General features: G+C 40.8%; 1 protein-coding gene across 1 annotated transcript in view; it reads right to left on the bottom strand.

The window, feature by feature from the left end:
* Nucleotides 1–13,828, bottom strand: part of CPVL (carboxypeptidase vitellogenic like) — a 145,331-nt gene that overhangs the window by 61,600 nt on the left and 69,903 nt on the right. The window contains exons 8-9 of the mRNA XM_004604050.2: nt 3,186–3,308; nt 2,627–2,758 (exon numbers count right to left, since the gene is read on the bottom strand). Coding sequence (XP_004604107.2) covers nt 2,627–2,758; nt 3,186–3,308 — 255 coding nt within the window. The remainder of the gene's footprint in view (nt 1–2,626; nt 2,759–3,185; nt 3,309–13,828) is intronic.

The raw sequence follows: 13,828 nt of genomic DNA, 5'->3' as shown, positions 1-13,828 counted from the left end.
GATTCAGAGCACGGTCAATGTCAGGGAGAGTATGGGAGCAGAGATCCGTTATTGGGAATCTTGTATAATTACAATCCCAAGATTACAATAGGATGCCTAAAAATGACCTTGGGTGAAATGCTTGAGTGGCAATTCAGAGTCCAGACCTTGTGTGCACTTTTCAGGAATTCTTCAGAACATCTCAGCAACCTCACCAACTGACATAGTGTAGAGATTGATGGTTTCCAATTCTGAGGTACTACTGCTCTTTGATTAACTAAATTCTTTTTTTTTTTTTTGCTTTTTGGGTCACACCTGGCTCTGCACAGGGGTTACTCCTGGCTCTGCACTCAGGAATTATCCCTGGCGGTGCTCAGGGGACCATATGGGATGCTGGGAATCGAACCCGGGTCGGCCGCGTGCAAGGCAAACGCCCTACCCGCTGTGCCATCACTCCAGCCCCTGATTAACTAAATTCTTTAAAGGAACCAAAGCACTTACAAGTTTTATTATGTAGGCTTGCAGTTTTGACATTTGTATTCCCTTAGGTTTCAGAATTTTTGAGTCTTTCATTGCATACTGAAGCACTTTTCACTGTTAGCAACTTATTTTCCTAAGAAGTCTTTTGTATATTTCCCTTGAAAAAGGAAAGGTATTTCTGTTTTGATTAATCACTTATGATATGACTCTAAAGGTCATAAAGACATCCCCTACCTTCCAGTCTCCCATGTTTGGGGGCTTCAATTTGCTTTGCTTTCTGATGAATCCCATTTGGGATCATCTCCGTTTCACCTCATGGACCTCATCTTATTATCTCTGAATATACCTGAGTCTTTAAACAGTTTTACTAATTCTATGGGAGTTGAGACTGGTTCCTCACATACCACAGGCTTCTTTGGGTTTTCTTTTCCCTTATGGGCCAAACACATACTCTTGCCTTTGATGTTTATCAATGTCCATATGCTTCTTCAATGACACTATCAATCCTCTCACTTGTTGGCTGGTCTTATACTACTAACCCTTGATACTAATTCTAAATTCTCAATATTTATTCCTTTCAATCCTCTCTGTCTACCACAGCAGATAACCTAAAACCAGATTCGACAACCCTGTCATAGAAGGTGAAGAATGGGCCTTTATGTATCATGACAGATACCTCTTCATCTTTCTAATAATCTCCAAGTACACAAGTTATTCTGAATCAGGACCAATCAAGTGGAGTGTCCTCACATAGAAGGGGCAAACTGTTTGTGTCGGGTGTGGGAGGGTTTGATCAAGGACTTCCCTCACTCCTTCAGGTTGTACAATTTACCATCAGAGTTCATAGCAATAGACTGACCACCTTGGGGAAGTTGGGTATCAAGTACTGTCCTGACACCCTCAGTGTAAAGTGGACCCTACTTTCTAATATCCACACCTTTCCCTAAGTTTCGGTGTCTTTTATTGTGATCTGAATGGCTGACCTGCTGCACCATCAGATCTCTGCCTTAAGAACAATAATGCCATGGGCTAGGAAAATAATAGTACAGGCTGCTTGCATGCAGCCAATTCCACTTCCATCCTTGTTACTGCATAGGATTCCCCAAGTACTGCTATGGATGGCTTCTGAACATAGACCCAGGATTAACCCCTCAAAGAACAATAATGCCATTAGGTGAATAATTAGGAGCTGTGCTTCCAATAACAAAAGGATAAAGTATTGGGGCTGGAGAGATAGTACAGTAGGTAGATAATTTTCCCTGCATACAACTGACCTGGGGGTGATCCAGCACCTCAAAGGGTCCCCAGAGCCCTCTCTGAGTGATTCCTGAGTGCAAAGCCAGGAGTGAGCAAGGCCACATGTGCCCCCCAAACAAAAAATTAAAAAGATGAAAGTCCCCAAACTCCAGTACTTGACTTCTGACAAAACTAATGTCAAACTTCCATGATGTCTCTATGGAGAAGGTGGTAGACATTCCTCACCCCCTCACCCCTACACCACCCAAAGGAAGATTTTCACCTGCTTTTAGTCTATGTTGGCAAAGTTCTAACTGGCATTCTAGTACTGTGTGTAGTCTTATGTTTTAAATAACAATAGAAAAGGTGGGGGGGACATAAAACCATTTTGCTCAATCCTCAAATTTGAGTAATGTAATGATCTTTACAAACAGTTATGACTCTGTAAAAGTTTCAGATGACTATGCTTTTATAGTGTTGTTAGTGACACTCAGGAACATGTGACCTTTGTTATACACTGTAGTCACTTCTGCAGCTGAAAGTGTGTGGACATTACACTTCTGGAGGGCTTAGAGCAAATGTCCAAGCACATGCAGCCACTTTTGAGGCTGCCTTTCTTCTGATTTCCATGTGATAGGAAATAGGACTTAGGGTAGACACAGCCCTTAAGTAAATCAGAACGGTTAATGAAAGACACAGTTAGATAAAACACCCCAAGGTGAGCTCAGGCTTAAAATACAACTAAAGTAAATGCAAAGAAAACCCCGACAGTTCTTTTCTTCATTACCAGCCCACTCCTCTTGCCTTCAGATCTTGTCCAGCATAACATACACCTCTAATGGCAACAGTTGCAAATTGAGCACAGGGAACTTCTAGGACCCTTCTCAGATGGTTCTCATTGATCCAGGGCAATGCGAGCCCCAGAACTCACTTCAAAGGCTTGAGGCCACATCTTCTCCTTGATGTACTTTATGCACTCATCAGACAGCTTCTGGAAGTACTTTCTCTGTTTCTCATCCAGTAAGCCAACATGGTACAGGAATGTTGCATAACCTTCTATGATCTAAGGAGAAAAAGAGACAAACAAATGCCACGGGGCAGAAAGAGTTAGGGAAACCCATTTGCTTGGAGGAATCACCCTTTGTAATTTGTCACACTTGTGTTGAAATTTGCAAAGCATGACAATCACACACTCATACCACACAATACACAACAGCATATAAGATACACACAGATACACAGACACAGATACACACAGATACACACACACACAAGCCCCTTGTGCTCATGGCCAACCTAGATTGACACAGTAAGTTGACACCTTAAAACATTTGGTACAAATTACAAGACTTAAATCCTTAGAAAGTCAACTGTGCAAGAGTATTTCTCTTTATCCACTTAGGTCTCAAAGATAAGAGGAAACTTTCATTTGGTCCGAAGATATGTAATCTCCTTAAGGAGCAAATGGAAAGCAAAAATGAGACACCTACAGATTCAGGATCAAAATATGGATCTCCAATCGCGATTCCTTTCAGATTGATCTTCATCTCCGATGTGGGATTGAGCATGTGGATATAGTGAGCGATGGCTGGCACGTATTTCCCTGCATAAGACTGAGAAAGGTAAAAGTCAAATGTCAACCAGCTTAGAAAGATGCTATCAAATTATGTATTCAGACTAATTAAGATTTTTAAACTAACTTAATTTAAATTTAAATTAAGACTATAAAACCAAGCTCTTGGAAGAGAGAGACGCAGTCTCTTGTCCCTGCGCCTGGCTGTCTTCACTGGGGCATCTCAGAGGGGGTGGGTTCAGTTTCTCTCCCTTCCCCGAGCAGAGCCTCAGGAGCTAAAGACCTCTGGAACCCAGCCACAGCCATGCTCACAGCCCCTCTCCACATGTTCGGGTAAGCCTCACGCATGAAGGAACTGGCAGAGGAACCCAGGTGTGTGGGACCCGGGGCTGAGATCTCCAAGCCTGCTCAAATCAGTATTGGGCCTCTTCCGCCCAGATCCCCCATTTTCCAGTAGCTAGGCAGTCACACCCAGAAATTGCACCAACCAACATCCAGAAACTATAAAACCAAGCTCCTGGAAGCACACGGACATCTTATAGCCTAGTCTCCCTCTCAGAGAACTTGGCAAGCTATCGAGAGTTTCCTGCCCATGTAGGAGAGCCTGGTAAGCTCCCCGTGGCATACTGATAGCCAAAACCAGTAACAATTCTGGGTCTCATTCCCCTGACCCTGAAGGAGCCTCCAATGCGGCACCATTGAGAAGAACAAGTAAAGAGAAGCTTCTAAAATCTCAGGGCTGGTACAAATGGAGAATGTTACTGAGACCACTCAAGAAAATCGACAATCAATGGGATGATGATGATGATTTGAAAAAATAACAAACAACCATATTCCACATGAGGCAGCCCATGTATTCTTTACCCCACAGTGTAAATTTCACAATAGTAAAGGCACTCTCACTCCTCATGGTGTTCCACAGAGTACCAAGGGACATGCAAGCCAGGAGCTGGGTGCACAAAAAGTTAAGTGAAGATTCTGACTTCCTTTCACAATAAAACATTATGGACCATTGAACATAATTCTGCCACCCATAGAGTTTGTCTTACCAGAAAGTTCCATTAAAAGCTTATGAAACAGCCATTTTGCCACAACAGTCAGTAGTAAGAATCCCAGCCGGTGGCACTGCAAGCCGGAGAATGCTCCGGACCCTGGACCGGGCCAACAATACCGGGGCACCCGAAGGAGAAGGTGCAGAGTCGCTGCCTTCTCCAGATGGAGGAGTCCCGGTGACACTGAGCTTTTACTAACACGGCTCCAGTATGTGGGACTGGGATATCTCTCCAAATCTCGAGGCCGCTTATGCGGCCACGCAACCTTTCCTGATATACAAAAAACCAAAAACAAACAAACAAAAAACCACTCACGAACGGCTCCACCACCCCTGAGCAGCCATTATTCCAGAGGCACAGAAACCCAGCGGCTGCTGGCAGCTACACTCCTGGACTTTGAACTAAACTATGACCCTGTGTAGCACCAGGAGGGGAAGGATTTTTGTCCTTCGGCCTTTTCCCCTCTTGGCAGCATGGCAACTGCCACCATTTAGAGCCAATTGGACAGAGAGGTAGGAGCTTGCAGTGATGGGACACATGGGGAATCTCGAGATGTGTGTGGGGGGCCAGAACTAGCCCTGCTTCCTGCCCAAATGAGACTCCAACCGGCCACCCACGAACAGCTCCCCTGCTCCTGAACAGCCGTGATCCCAGAGGCACACAAACCAATCTTGGAAAGCAGTGGCTGCTGGTAGAAATACCTCTGGACTTAATACCAGGATCCCAAAAGTGGGTGGCCACTTTCACGAACTTGCAACATCATATGCTCTTTGTTATCAACAATAGAAAACATATGATCTAATGATGCCATTCCGACAGGTCTGGCTGTTGGGGGGGAACCTCCAAACAATGATAGTGAGTTTTCTGTCAAAAATTGAGTGTTATCAAAGTAATGAGAGAGTAAAGTGAAAATTATCTGCCACACAGGCAGAGGGGGAGAGGAAGAGAGGGTCTGCTGGGGTGCTTGGTGCTGGAACATATGCACTGGTAAAGGGATGGGTGTTTGATCATTGTATGACTGAGACTTGATCCTGAAAGCCCTGTAACTATTCTCACAGTAACTCAATTAAAAAGCATTAAATAAATAAATAAAAGAGAAAGATGTAAAAAAAAAGATCTCTAATTACAAGTACGTACATCCAATGTTATTTATCAAAATTAATTGTGAAAACTAGTATTTTACTGTGGTAATTTTATTATAAGGTAGGAAATTAATGCAGGCTTATTCTGTAATTTACAATACATCAAGTATTGCTCTGTAATTTAAAACCATGTTATAAAAATACTCAATGGCATGTGAGTGTCACAGTGTTAATAAATTTTGAAATAAAAGATAATCGTCATACACACATAAAAAAAGCTTATAAAACAACTCAAGAGGCTGGAAAGACAGTACAGTGGGTAGGTGCTTGCTTTGCACACAGCCAATCCAGGGTGATTCCTTGCATTTCCTATGGTCCCTGAAAGTGATCCTTGAAAGTCAGGAGAAAATCCTGAGGACCACTGGGCATGGGCCCAGAACAAAAATAAATAAAATAAGTTAAGTCCAAAATGAAGATTTAGATACAAAATTTAAAATCAATACATCTTAGAGGAAGACAATAATAATACTGAGTGGCCTCTGAAATGATCATTTGATATAATCCATTTCATTATTTTATGCCACAAGGTTTTATTTTTTTTGATATCCATCTCCACAGCTTGATAATAAATTTATTTTCTTGATTATGAATATATTGGTTTCATAATGGTTTTATATTTTTTCCATCAAAAATTGTGCCCTCTCAACATCTTCTGTAGTATGACTAATCTTCTTATGTTCAGAGTAAAATTCTCAGTCTCTGAGATCTGTCTACATCTTCCATTCAATACATGGGAATGCTACTCTTCTAGGTGTTCAGGCCAAAAGTGTTGGTGTCATTCTTTATATCATATCTTTCTTTCTCTCCCACGCCACAAATGTGCATCAGCTACTCTTGCCAATGCTGCCGATTCTATCAGAATTGGTGTGGAATTCAGTGTCTTCTCACACACCTACTTCATTATCTTGCTCCCAGTCAACCTCCTTTCTCACCTGAACCACTGACACAGTCACCGATCTGGCCTTCCATGCTTTCCCTTACTCCTGTCCCCCACCCAAAGTCTATTTGTAAGACCCTTAAAACATAAAGGAAATCATTCCAGACCTTGGCTTAAACTTTTTAATGACTTCTTGTCTCAGAGCAAAAAACAAAGTGCTGTTGTAGAGGAATGAGTGTTGACACGATATGGCCCCATCCTCTCTTACATGCAACTTCCTGCTGCTTATTTCTCTCCAGCCCCTCCAGCACCACAATCCTGAGACCCACCTGTGCCTTCCATCATGGTCTTTGCATTTGCTGTCCCTAACAGCTGGAATATCTGTTTTTCTTGCAGATGTCAACAGCTAACTTCTCCATTTCTTTAAGTGAATTTCTTAAAATTAATTTTTAAGAATTAATTTTAACTAATTTCTTAATTTCTTTGGTACCCTATTAAAATTTTTAATACCCTTTCTTGACATTTTGTATTCCCTTCCTCTCCATTTTCCTCTTAAACTATATCCCTCTCCAATATACATTCATTTATGTCTTGACCTATTGTCATTACCCACCCACTCTAAAATAAAAAACTCCCTAAACACAGTACAGGAGTATTTTCCTATCTTGCTTATAACTGTATCACTTGTTTCTGAAGCCCTTTATTTCTTGGTGCTCAATAAACGGCTGTTAAGTGAATGCATCTCACTGTATTTAGATTCCGTTGAAACAAAACTGTAGGATAACATAGCCTCAGTAGTTTAGGTTTATTGGGTTACTCCCGTTACAGTGCTCCTATTTCTCTTTGTTTATTTGTAGCTTCTTTCTTAGTGTTCTGTTGACTTGTAAATAATGTTTTTCTCTTCTCCTTGAGTCCTTTGCATAGTTTATTCAGAGCAGGTCCTTTTTGTATGGACAAAGGAAGACTTAACAAATGTTATGCTTTTGTAACCTGGGAGTCATTTGACTCTACATGATATTTTCCTCCAGGGCATCTGTTCTCTTGACCTAAGCCTCAGCTGCCCTTACTTCCTAGCACCCCCAAAGCACGGTCCCGACGTGGGACAAGAAGGACCCAGGGCAAGCGGTGAGTTGTGTGCTACCCTGGCATTGAGATGGGCCTGGCCAAAGTGCCTAATGCTTAACTATAGGTTAAGAGCTTGATTATGGACAAATGCTGTCATGATCCAAACAGTGATAACTAGATTTGGACCCTGCTAAGGTGAGGAATGATTAATCTGGCCTGAGTGTTGTGGTCTGAGCCTGTGGCAAGATGTTGCCAGGAGAGCTGCCTTGCAAGCCTCAATGTATCCCTTGCTATGTCCACACAAAAATAACTAGTATTAAGATGTTAATAAGTTCCTGGACTAAGGAAAAGAAAAAAAAACCTTAAGAGTGAGGAAGGGCTTTGGAATGTCCTGCCCTCAGGAAGGGCTTTCTTATGTTGATTTTGCTACCTGGCTGGGTGTAGCCTAGAGGGCAAGGTGGGAGAGACAAGTAGGAGAGAGACAGAGAAAGAGGCAGCAGTAGATCCAGAGAGAGGCCAGAGCTGGGAGTGCGGGAGATGAGAAAGATGGAAGATTGAGTAAACGGTAACTAATCAGCAACTAGCTTGGTCCTCGTTCTTCCTTCGCCTGTCCCTGACCACCGGCCGTCCCGATCCAGTCCACACACTGCGGTTCCAGGGCACCGAATGCGGGCGGTAAGACAGAGCCACCCAGAGAGCCCGAGAGTGCACTTGCCCCTCGGCGAGCCTTAGTTTTTTACACATAATAGTGATATTATTTTCAAAATAGAACAGCTACATGACACCTGAATAATTCTTGACACTGTAGCACTGTAGCACTGTTGTCCTACAATTGTTGTTCATCGATTTGCTCGAGCAGGCACCAGTAATGTCTCCATTATGAAACTTGTTACTGTTTTTGGCATATCGAATATGCCACGGGTAGCTTGCCAGGCTCTGCCATGGGGGCTGGATACTCTTGGTAGCTTGCCTGGCTCTCCTAGAGGGATGGAGGAATCAAACCCGGGTTGGCTGCGTTCAAGGCAAACACCCTACCTGCTATGCTATCGTTCCAGCCCGATTCTTGACAACTTTCAAATAATCTATGACATTGTGGCTCAGAAAGTTAAAGTGATAGGATCAGAGTTAAACCTGGTTTGACTTACACTACACCCTAAACCTCTCCTAACTCCTAATGGCCTACGTCATTTATATAATTTACATTAAAAGATAGATACGGACACCTTGCATAATAATTGTCACTGTCACTGTCATCCTATTGCTCATCGATTTGTTCGAGACACTTTTTGTTACTGTTTTTTGGCATATCCAATACTCATGGGTAGCTTGCCAGGCTCTCCGAGAGGGGAGAAGGAATCGAACTCGGGTCGGCCGCGTAAAAGGCGAACGCCCAACCGCTGTGCTATCGCTCCAGCTACTTAGGGAAAATATTAAATCTGAGAAATATATACCTTTATACCCTTGAGCACATTTCAGCTTCCTTGTGGTCATGTACTGATTGTATTTACAAGTCTGGAATTGTTTAGTTGCATATTTGTGCTGTGTTTTCTTGTTAGGCGCAATAAGTGAACATTTATCAAATAAAATTTCCATAAGATGATGAAAAAGAGCAAATTTCCTTGAGTAATCATTTCACTGGTAAAGATTTATTATATTATCTTTGTTCCATGGTTTACTGGGCAATTCTCTGTCAAAGGCATTATGCTAGTTACTTGAAGAGACACAGAAGTGAATAAAGCTTAAAGCTTGCTCCTGCAAAGCTCATAATTTCTTTTGAAATTACATTATGAAAAATTTGATTCAAATGTGATAGGACAAAATTTGCTATTATTATACCCACAACATCTACATTTCCAAGCACATAGTCAGAATGTTAACATATTTCTGATGATTGAATGATTTAGGTGGCTTTATTTCTAAACCTAATTTTTCCATTAGAAATTGGTACAGATACTTAAAGAATATATTTGGCAATGATACTATGATTGAAGTTTCTCCTTGTACTATCAGGCTATAAAACACTGCTTGTACTCTTTCTAAGACATATGTATTCTAAACTGCCATGTAGGTAGTGATGACAAATTTAGATCAAAACGTCCACATTTTTGGTATGAACATTTATTTTCAGAATAGTATAGCAGTATATACAATTACAATTCTGAAATTAAGTAGTGAAATCAAGGTTATGCATGCTAAAGCTAGCATTAAATAACAAATAATAGACATTGGGGAAACAATAGAGGAATGTTTTCAGCAAGATATAAAGGTATCAGAGATATATTGGCTAATGAAAAAGAAATTCTGTCTCAAGAGTAAAATGGTTACTTATGAATAGAACACAGAAACATTATATAACAGAATGTGAATGTAAAGAAACCTGTATCAATATTTGTGGGAAAGGAATTTTAGGGAAAGAACCTCTATATGTGATCAAGCTAGATAAAAATCTAACAAATTATTATGAGGATTTAAAAATCAATATTTAATGTAAATACAACACTTTTACAAAACACTATTTTCATTTCTTTCCTTGACTAGAAGAACAAAGGTATCCCGATTTATAGTTAACTTTTATAATGTCAAAATTATTCTGCCTAGAAAATGGAGAAAATGGAAAATTATGACACAGATAATATAAGTGATAAAAACTCTGGGTGTGAGAGTACAAATTGATAGTACCAGATTAGGGAGGATGAGATAGACTGGAGGTGACTCAGGGGGATGGGTGAGGGCCTGTAAGCACTTTGATAGTGATAAAGGGAGGTAACTGTAGACCCAAAGTCATCCATCTCAACACCACTGCAAACCCATAACCTCACCTATAATAAAAATCAAATCAAATCAAAGTTCTTGTTTGCTTGAAGTAAGCCTATTCTTAATTTTAAAAGAGAAAAACACCCAATGTATTTGTGGTTTGCTCTTGTTTCTGTTTTGGTGCCACAAACCACAATGTGTAGGGCTTACTCTTTTATCCCTTGCTCTGTGCTCAGGGATCACTCCTTTCTGGGATCCGGGCACATACAGGGAGCTGGGAATTGAGTCAGCTCTGCATGCAAGGCCTACGCATTGTACTATCACTCCAGACCCACATCCACATTTCTTTTCTTAATTTTCAAACAGCAAGACATCCACACTTCTTTGGTATCTTTCACCTTTGAGACTATCATGTGGTTCTGGGATACATCGAAGCAGGAAATTCAGAAGAAAAACATAGTTAATTTCTGAGCATCTTTTATAAGCTAGGTTATTTCCTCTACTTTAAGTTGAGCCAATTTAAGGTTAACATGATCGCCCCACATCTTAACGGTGATGAAAACACAGGTCTATGCATTTCAGTCACGCGCTTTGCAGGAATTCTATCCAGGCTTGGTTGACTCTATCCCTCCTAATTCTTAAATCAAATCACATTTCAGTCAATGGTCCTGGAACAGATTATGGGGCCCTGAGACTGGGACCTAACTATCGGTTTATTCACTCCACACTGCCTAAACAGATCATTCATGCAAAACTACCAAAAGATGTGTAGCTGTTTAATTATGTCCCAAACAGATTCCTTAGGGTTCGGTCCACATCTGCTAACCAAACAATAATGATGTGCACCTCGTTTTTTGGTTTCCTAATGACTCTCACACTTCCTTACCCTATGTCAGTGTGACAAATCCTTCACTGCTGCTTTCATTAATCATTCCACTGGTTGACTGACTTAGGCTGCCACACAGTAGGCAATTATAAGATTATTTTATGGAAAACAATCCTGAAGTCTTATCATGAAATTTCAATTATTTTTGCTCTCCTAGTTAAAACAAGGGTTTTTCATCCCCCGTATGCAAGATCAGACTTGGTTTTTCTTCCTGAATCATTTATTTTTCAATTTAATGATTCTTCAACCACCATAAGCATGTTAAAAGACAGTCGGACAAAAAAAAATCAAGTGTGTTTTATTTCATCTAGCTCTCCCTTTTCTGGGTATGTTTTAAATTGAAAAGAACCTATATTTGCGGAGGATAAATTAAGGGTGGTTTCCTGGTAGATTAAACATGGACTATGGGGCCCCTTCAGATTTTTAATAGTGATCCTGTAATTGTATGAACTCTTTCTTGTTCCTTTTGTTCTGGGTTCTGCCTTGAGCAATGAAAAGAACAACAATAAACAACTATCAGTCCTGTGGTTTCTCTGATCTCTCACTGGTGTTCACCAATGTGGGCAGCAGCTGGCCCAGGAAGCGCCTAAAGTCTGTGAATTTACAGTCACCTTCCATAGGATCAGACTAGCCTCACGAAGGCTCTGAGCAGCATCAAAGCGATTATAAATGGAAAGAAGAAGAGTGCCAGAAACGATCTGAACACATATTTTTTTTCGAATTCAGCAGTGACTTCTAAACGAGGAACCCAGCCAAAGGAACCTATTTATCTAACACAATCATTCCAAGGAGGCTTGCATCAGGATTTTGTCTGCCATGATTTAAGCTGCATTTCCAGCACTGCTCTTGCTGGCTCATTTTTCCCTCTGTGACCCTATTTTGAGTTTGCCTCTGACAAGGACCGGAGACATAAAAGTGTGTTTGTATATGCTTGCCTCCGCTGAAGCTTAAAAATGCAGTAAACCTCCAGCCTTCCTCCTGCATCAGAAGGCACTCAGCATTCACTTCTCAATCTTTTATTTTCCCCATGAGAGAAAAAGGTCTCAACATCACAGTTGAATCGTGGTTTTAAATCTTGGTCTGCAATCTTTCTGAGTTCTGAAATAATGTTTGGAACAACCTAATGGAAATCATGTTGGGAGCATATTGTACTTGTAAAAATAGTCTAGAGAGAATGTAATGCTTGGTTAATTATCCAGATGTGTAAAAGCACAATGAAACTGAACTTAAAGAAACTTGTAATTGTGTATTCCATCTGAATCTCTCCCTTTTGCATGTTTCAACAACACTCAGAGCAGACTTACTGTACCCCGCCACCCAGTTACTTTAATGGAGGAAAAAGGATTTCATATCTGAATATCAAACTTCAATCAGCTTCTCTGGAGGAAAAACAATCATGTCAGAGAATAATACTACAATAAAAACAATCTCCTCTTACAAAATTTCACATATGGTAGCAGTTACTATTGTTTAAGCTACTCTCAGTCATCTACATTTCTTACTAAAGGTTAATTTAAAAAATAATAGGATATAAGCAATTAAGCTGATTCTCCTGCCTCAATGTGTGCTTTTCATGGTAAAACATGAAAAATTGTTATCAGTGGTGGTGGACGATGGCCTTTGAGATGAGACACATCTCAATCTGGCCACAGTGTCACACTAGTGGCACACCAATGCACAGGTCCCAGTTCCGCACCTTTGTCTAGCAAGTGGAAAAGGAGAGTGGTCAGTCTCCTCATTGGTCCACAATGGACTGTGTAGGAAGATCAAGGCTATTGTCACCCTTCCTGTGCTCTACCCTGACTTCCCCTAGCAGTCCACTGACAGAAAATGTGCTCTGATGGGACAGTCAGACCAGCGCTGTGTCCCCAAGCTCTGTCCCTAAGTAAAATCCAGGGAATAAGGGACATATGCCCTGACAAAAACTTTTTACACACCTTGAAAACCACAAAGAGTGGTGAAAAGTCTAAGTTTAATTGAGTAACACAATACAGCAGCCAAGAGGCCAGGATTAAGCTCCAGTGACCCTGACTTCATTTAGCCTTGGGGGAGAAGCTTACTTCACTCAACACCATTATTTTCTCCAAGGAGTGGTCTTAAAATGGCCAGTTAGGAAAATTAATGAATGAGAAAAGTTTGAACTGCAATGTTGCGGTAATCTCTACAACTTCCTAGACATTTCTCGACCATGCGTCATCTAATTTCAAGACCACAGGGCTGCAATTAAAAAAATATGGCTTCTAACAAGAATATGACTTTATCTAAACATCTATTCCTCTTGAATATCAGCTTTAAATGAAACTTGCAAGATCTACAGAAATAGGCATACAAGAAAAACATTTTGATCTACATCCAAGTTTCAGTCACATAAATTTAAGCAAAGATATGTGCTGCCTTCCAAGTGATATATTATTTAATATTAAGATGGTGCTTTTAAAAAATCCTTTTATGACAACCAGGGGTGAAAAAAAGATGCACCCCACCTCCGCTGTCTCTCTCCTAAACATGATGCCAATTTTGGAGAAACCCAGTTTCAAGCCAGGTGACTCAACCAGATGAATAAACCCTTTTGTTGAAAAGACTACAGTTAATTTGACTTTTAAAGAGAGATTAAACATGCAAAACCACAGTCTACAAACTAAGTTCTTTGTTCGCTCACTGGAGATAGAATTCAGAAGGTGGCATCTGCATAAAAGATTTAACTAAGCACTTCCTGTCCCCAATCTAGACATCTCACTTCATCAGCTACATTTGTGTCCTCATACTGCTTGGCTCCCCTCAGAT

This window comes from Sorex araneus, chromosome 1 (genome assembly GCF_027595985.1).
Source record: "Sorex araneus isolate mSorAra2 chromosome 1, mSorAra2.pri, whole genome shotgun sequence".
Lineage (NCBI taxonomy): Eukaryota > Metazoa > Chordata > Mammalia > Eulipotyphla > Soricidae > Sorex > Sorex araneus.
Note: the sequence above shows the minus strand (reverse complement) of the source record. Positions and strands in the feature narration are given on the sequence as shown.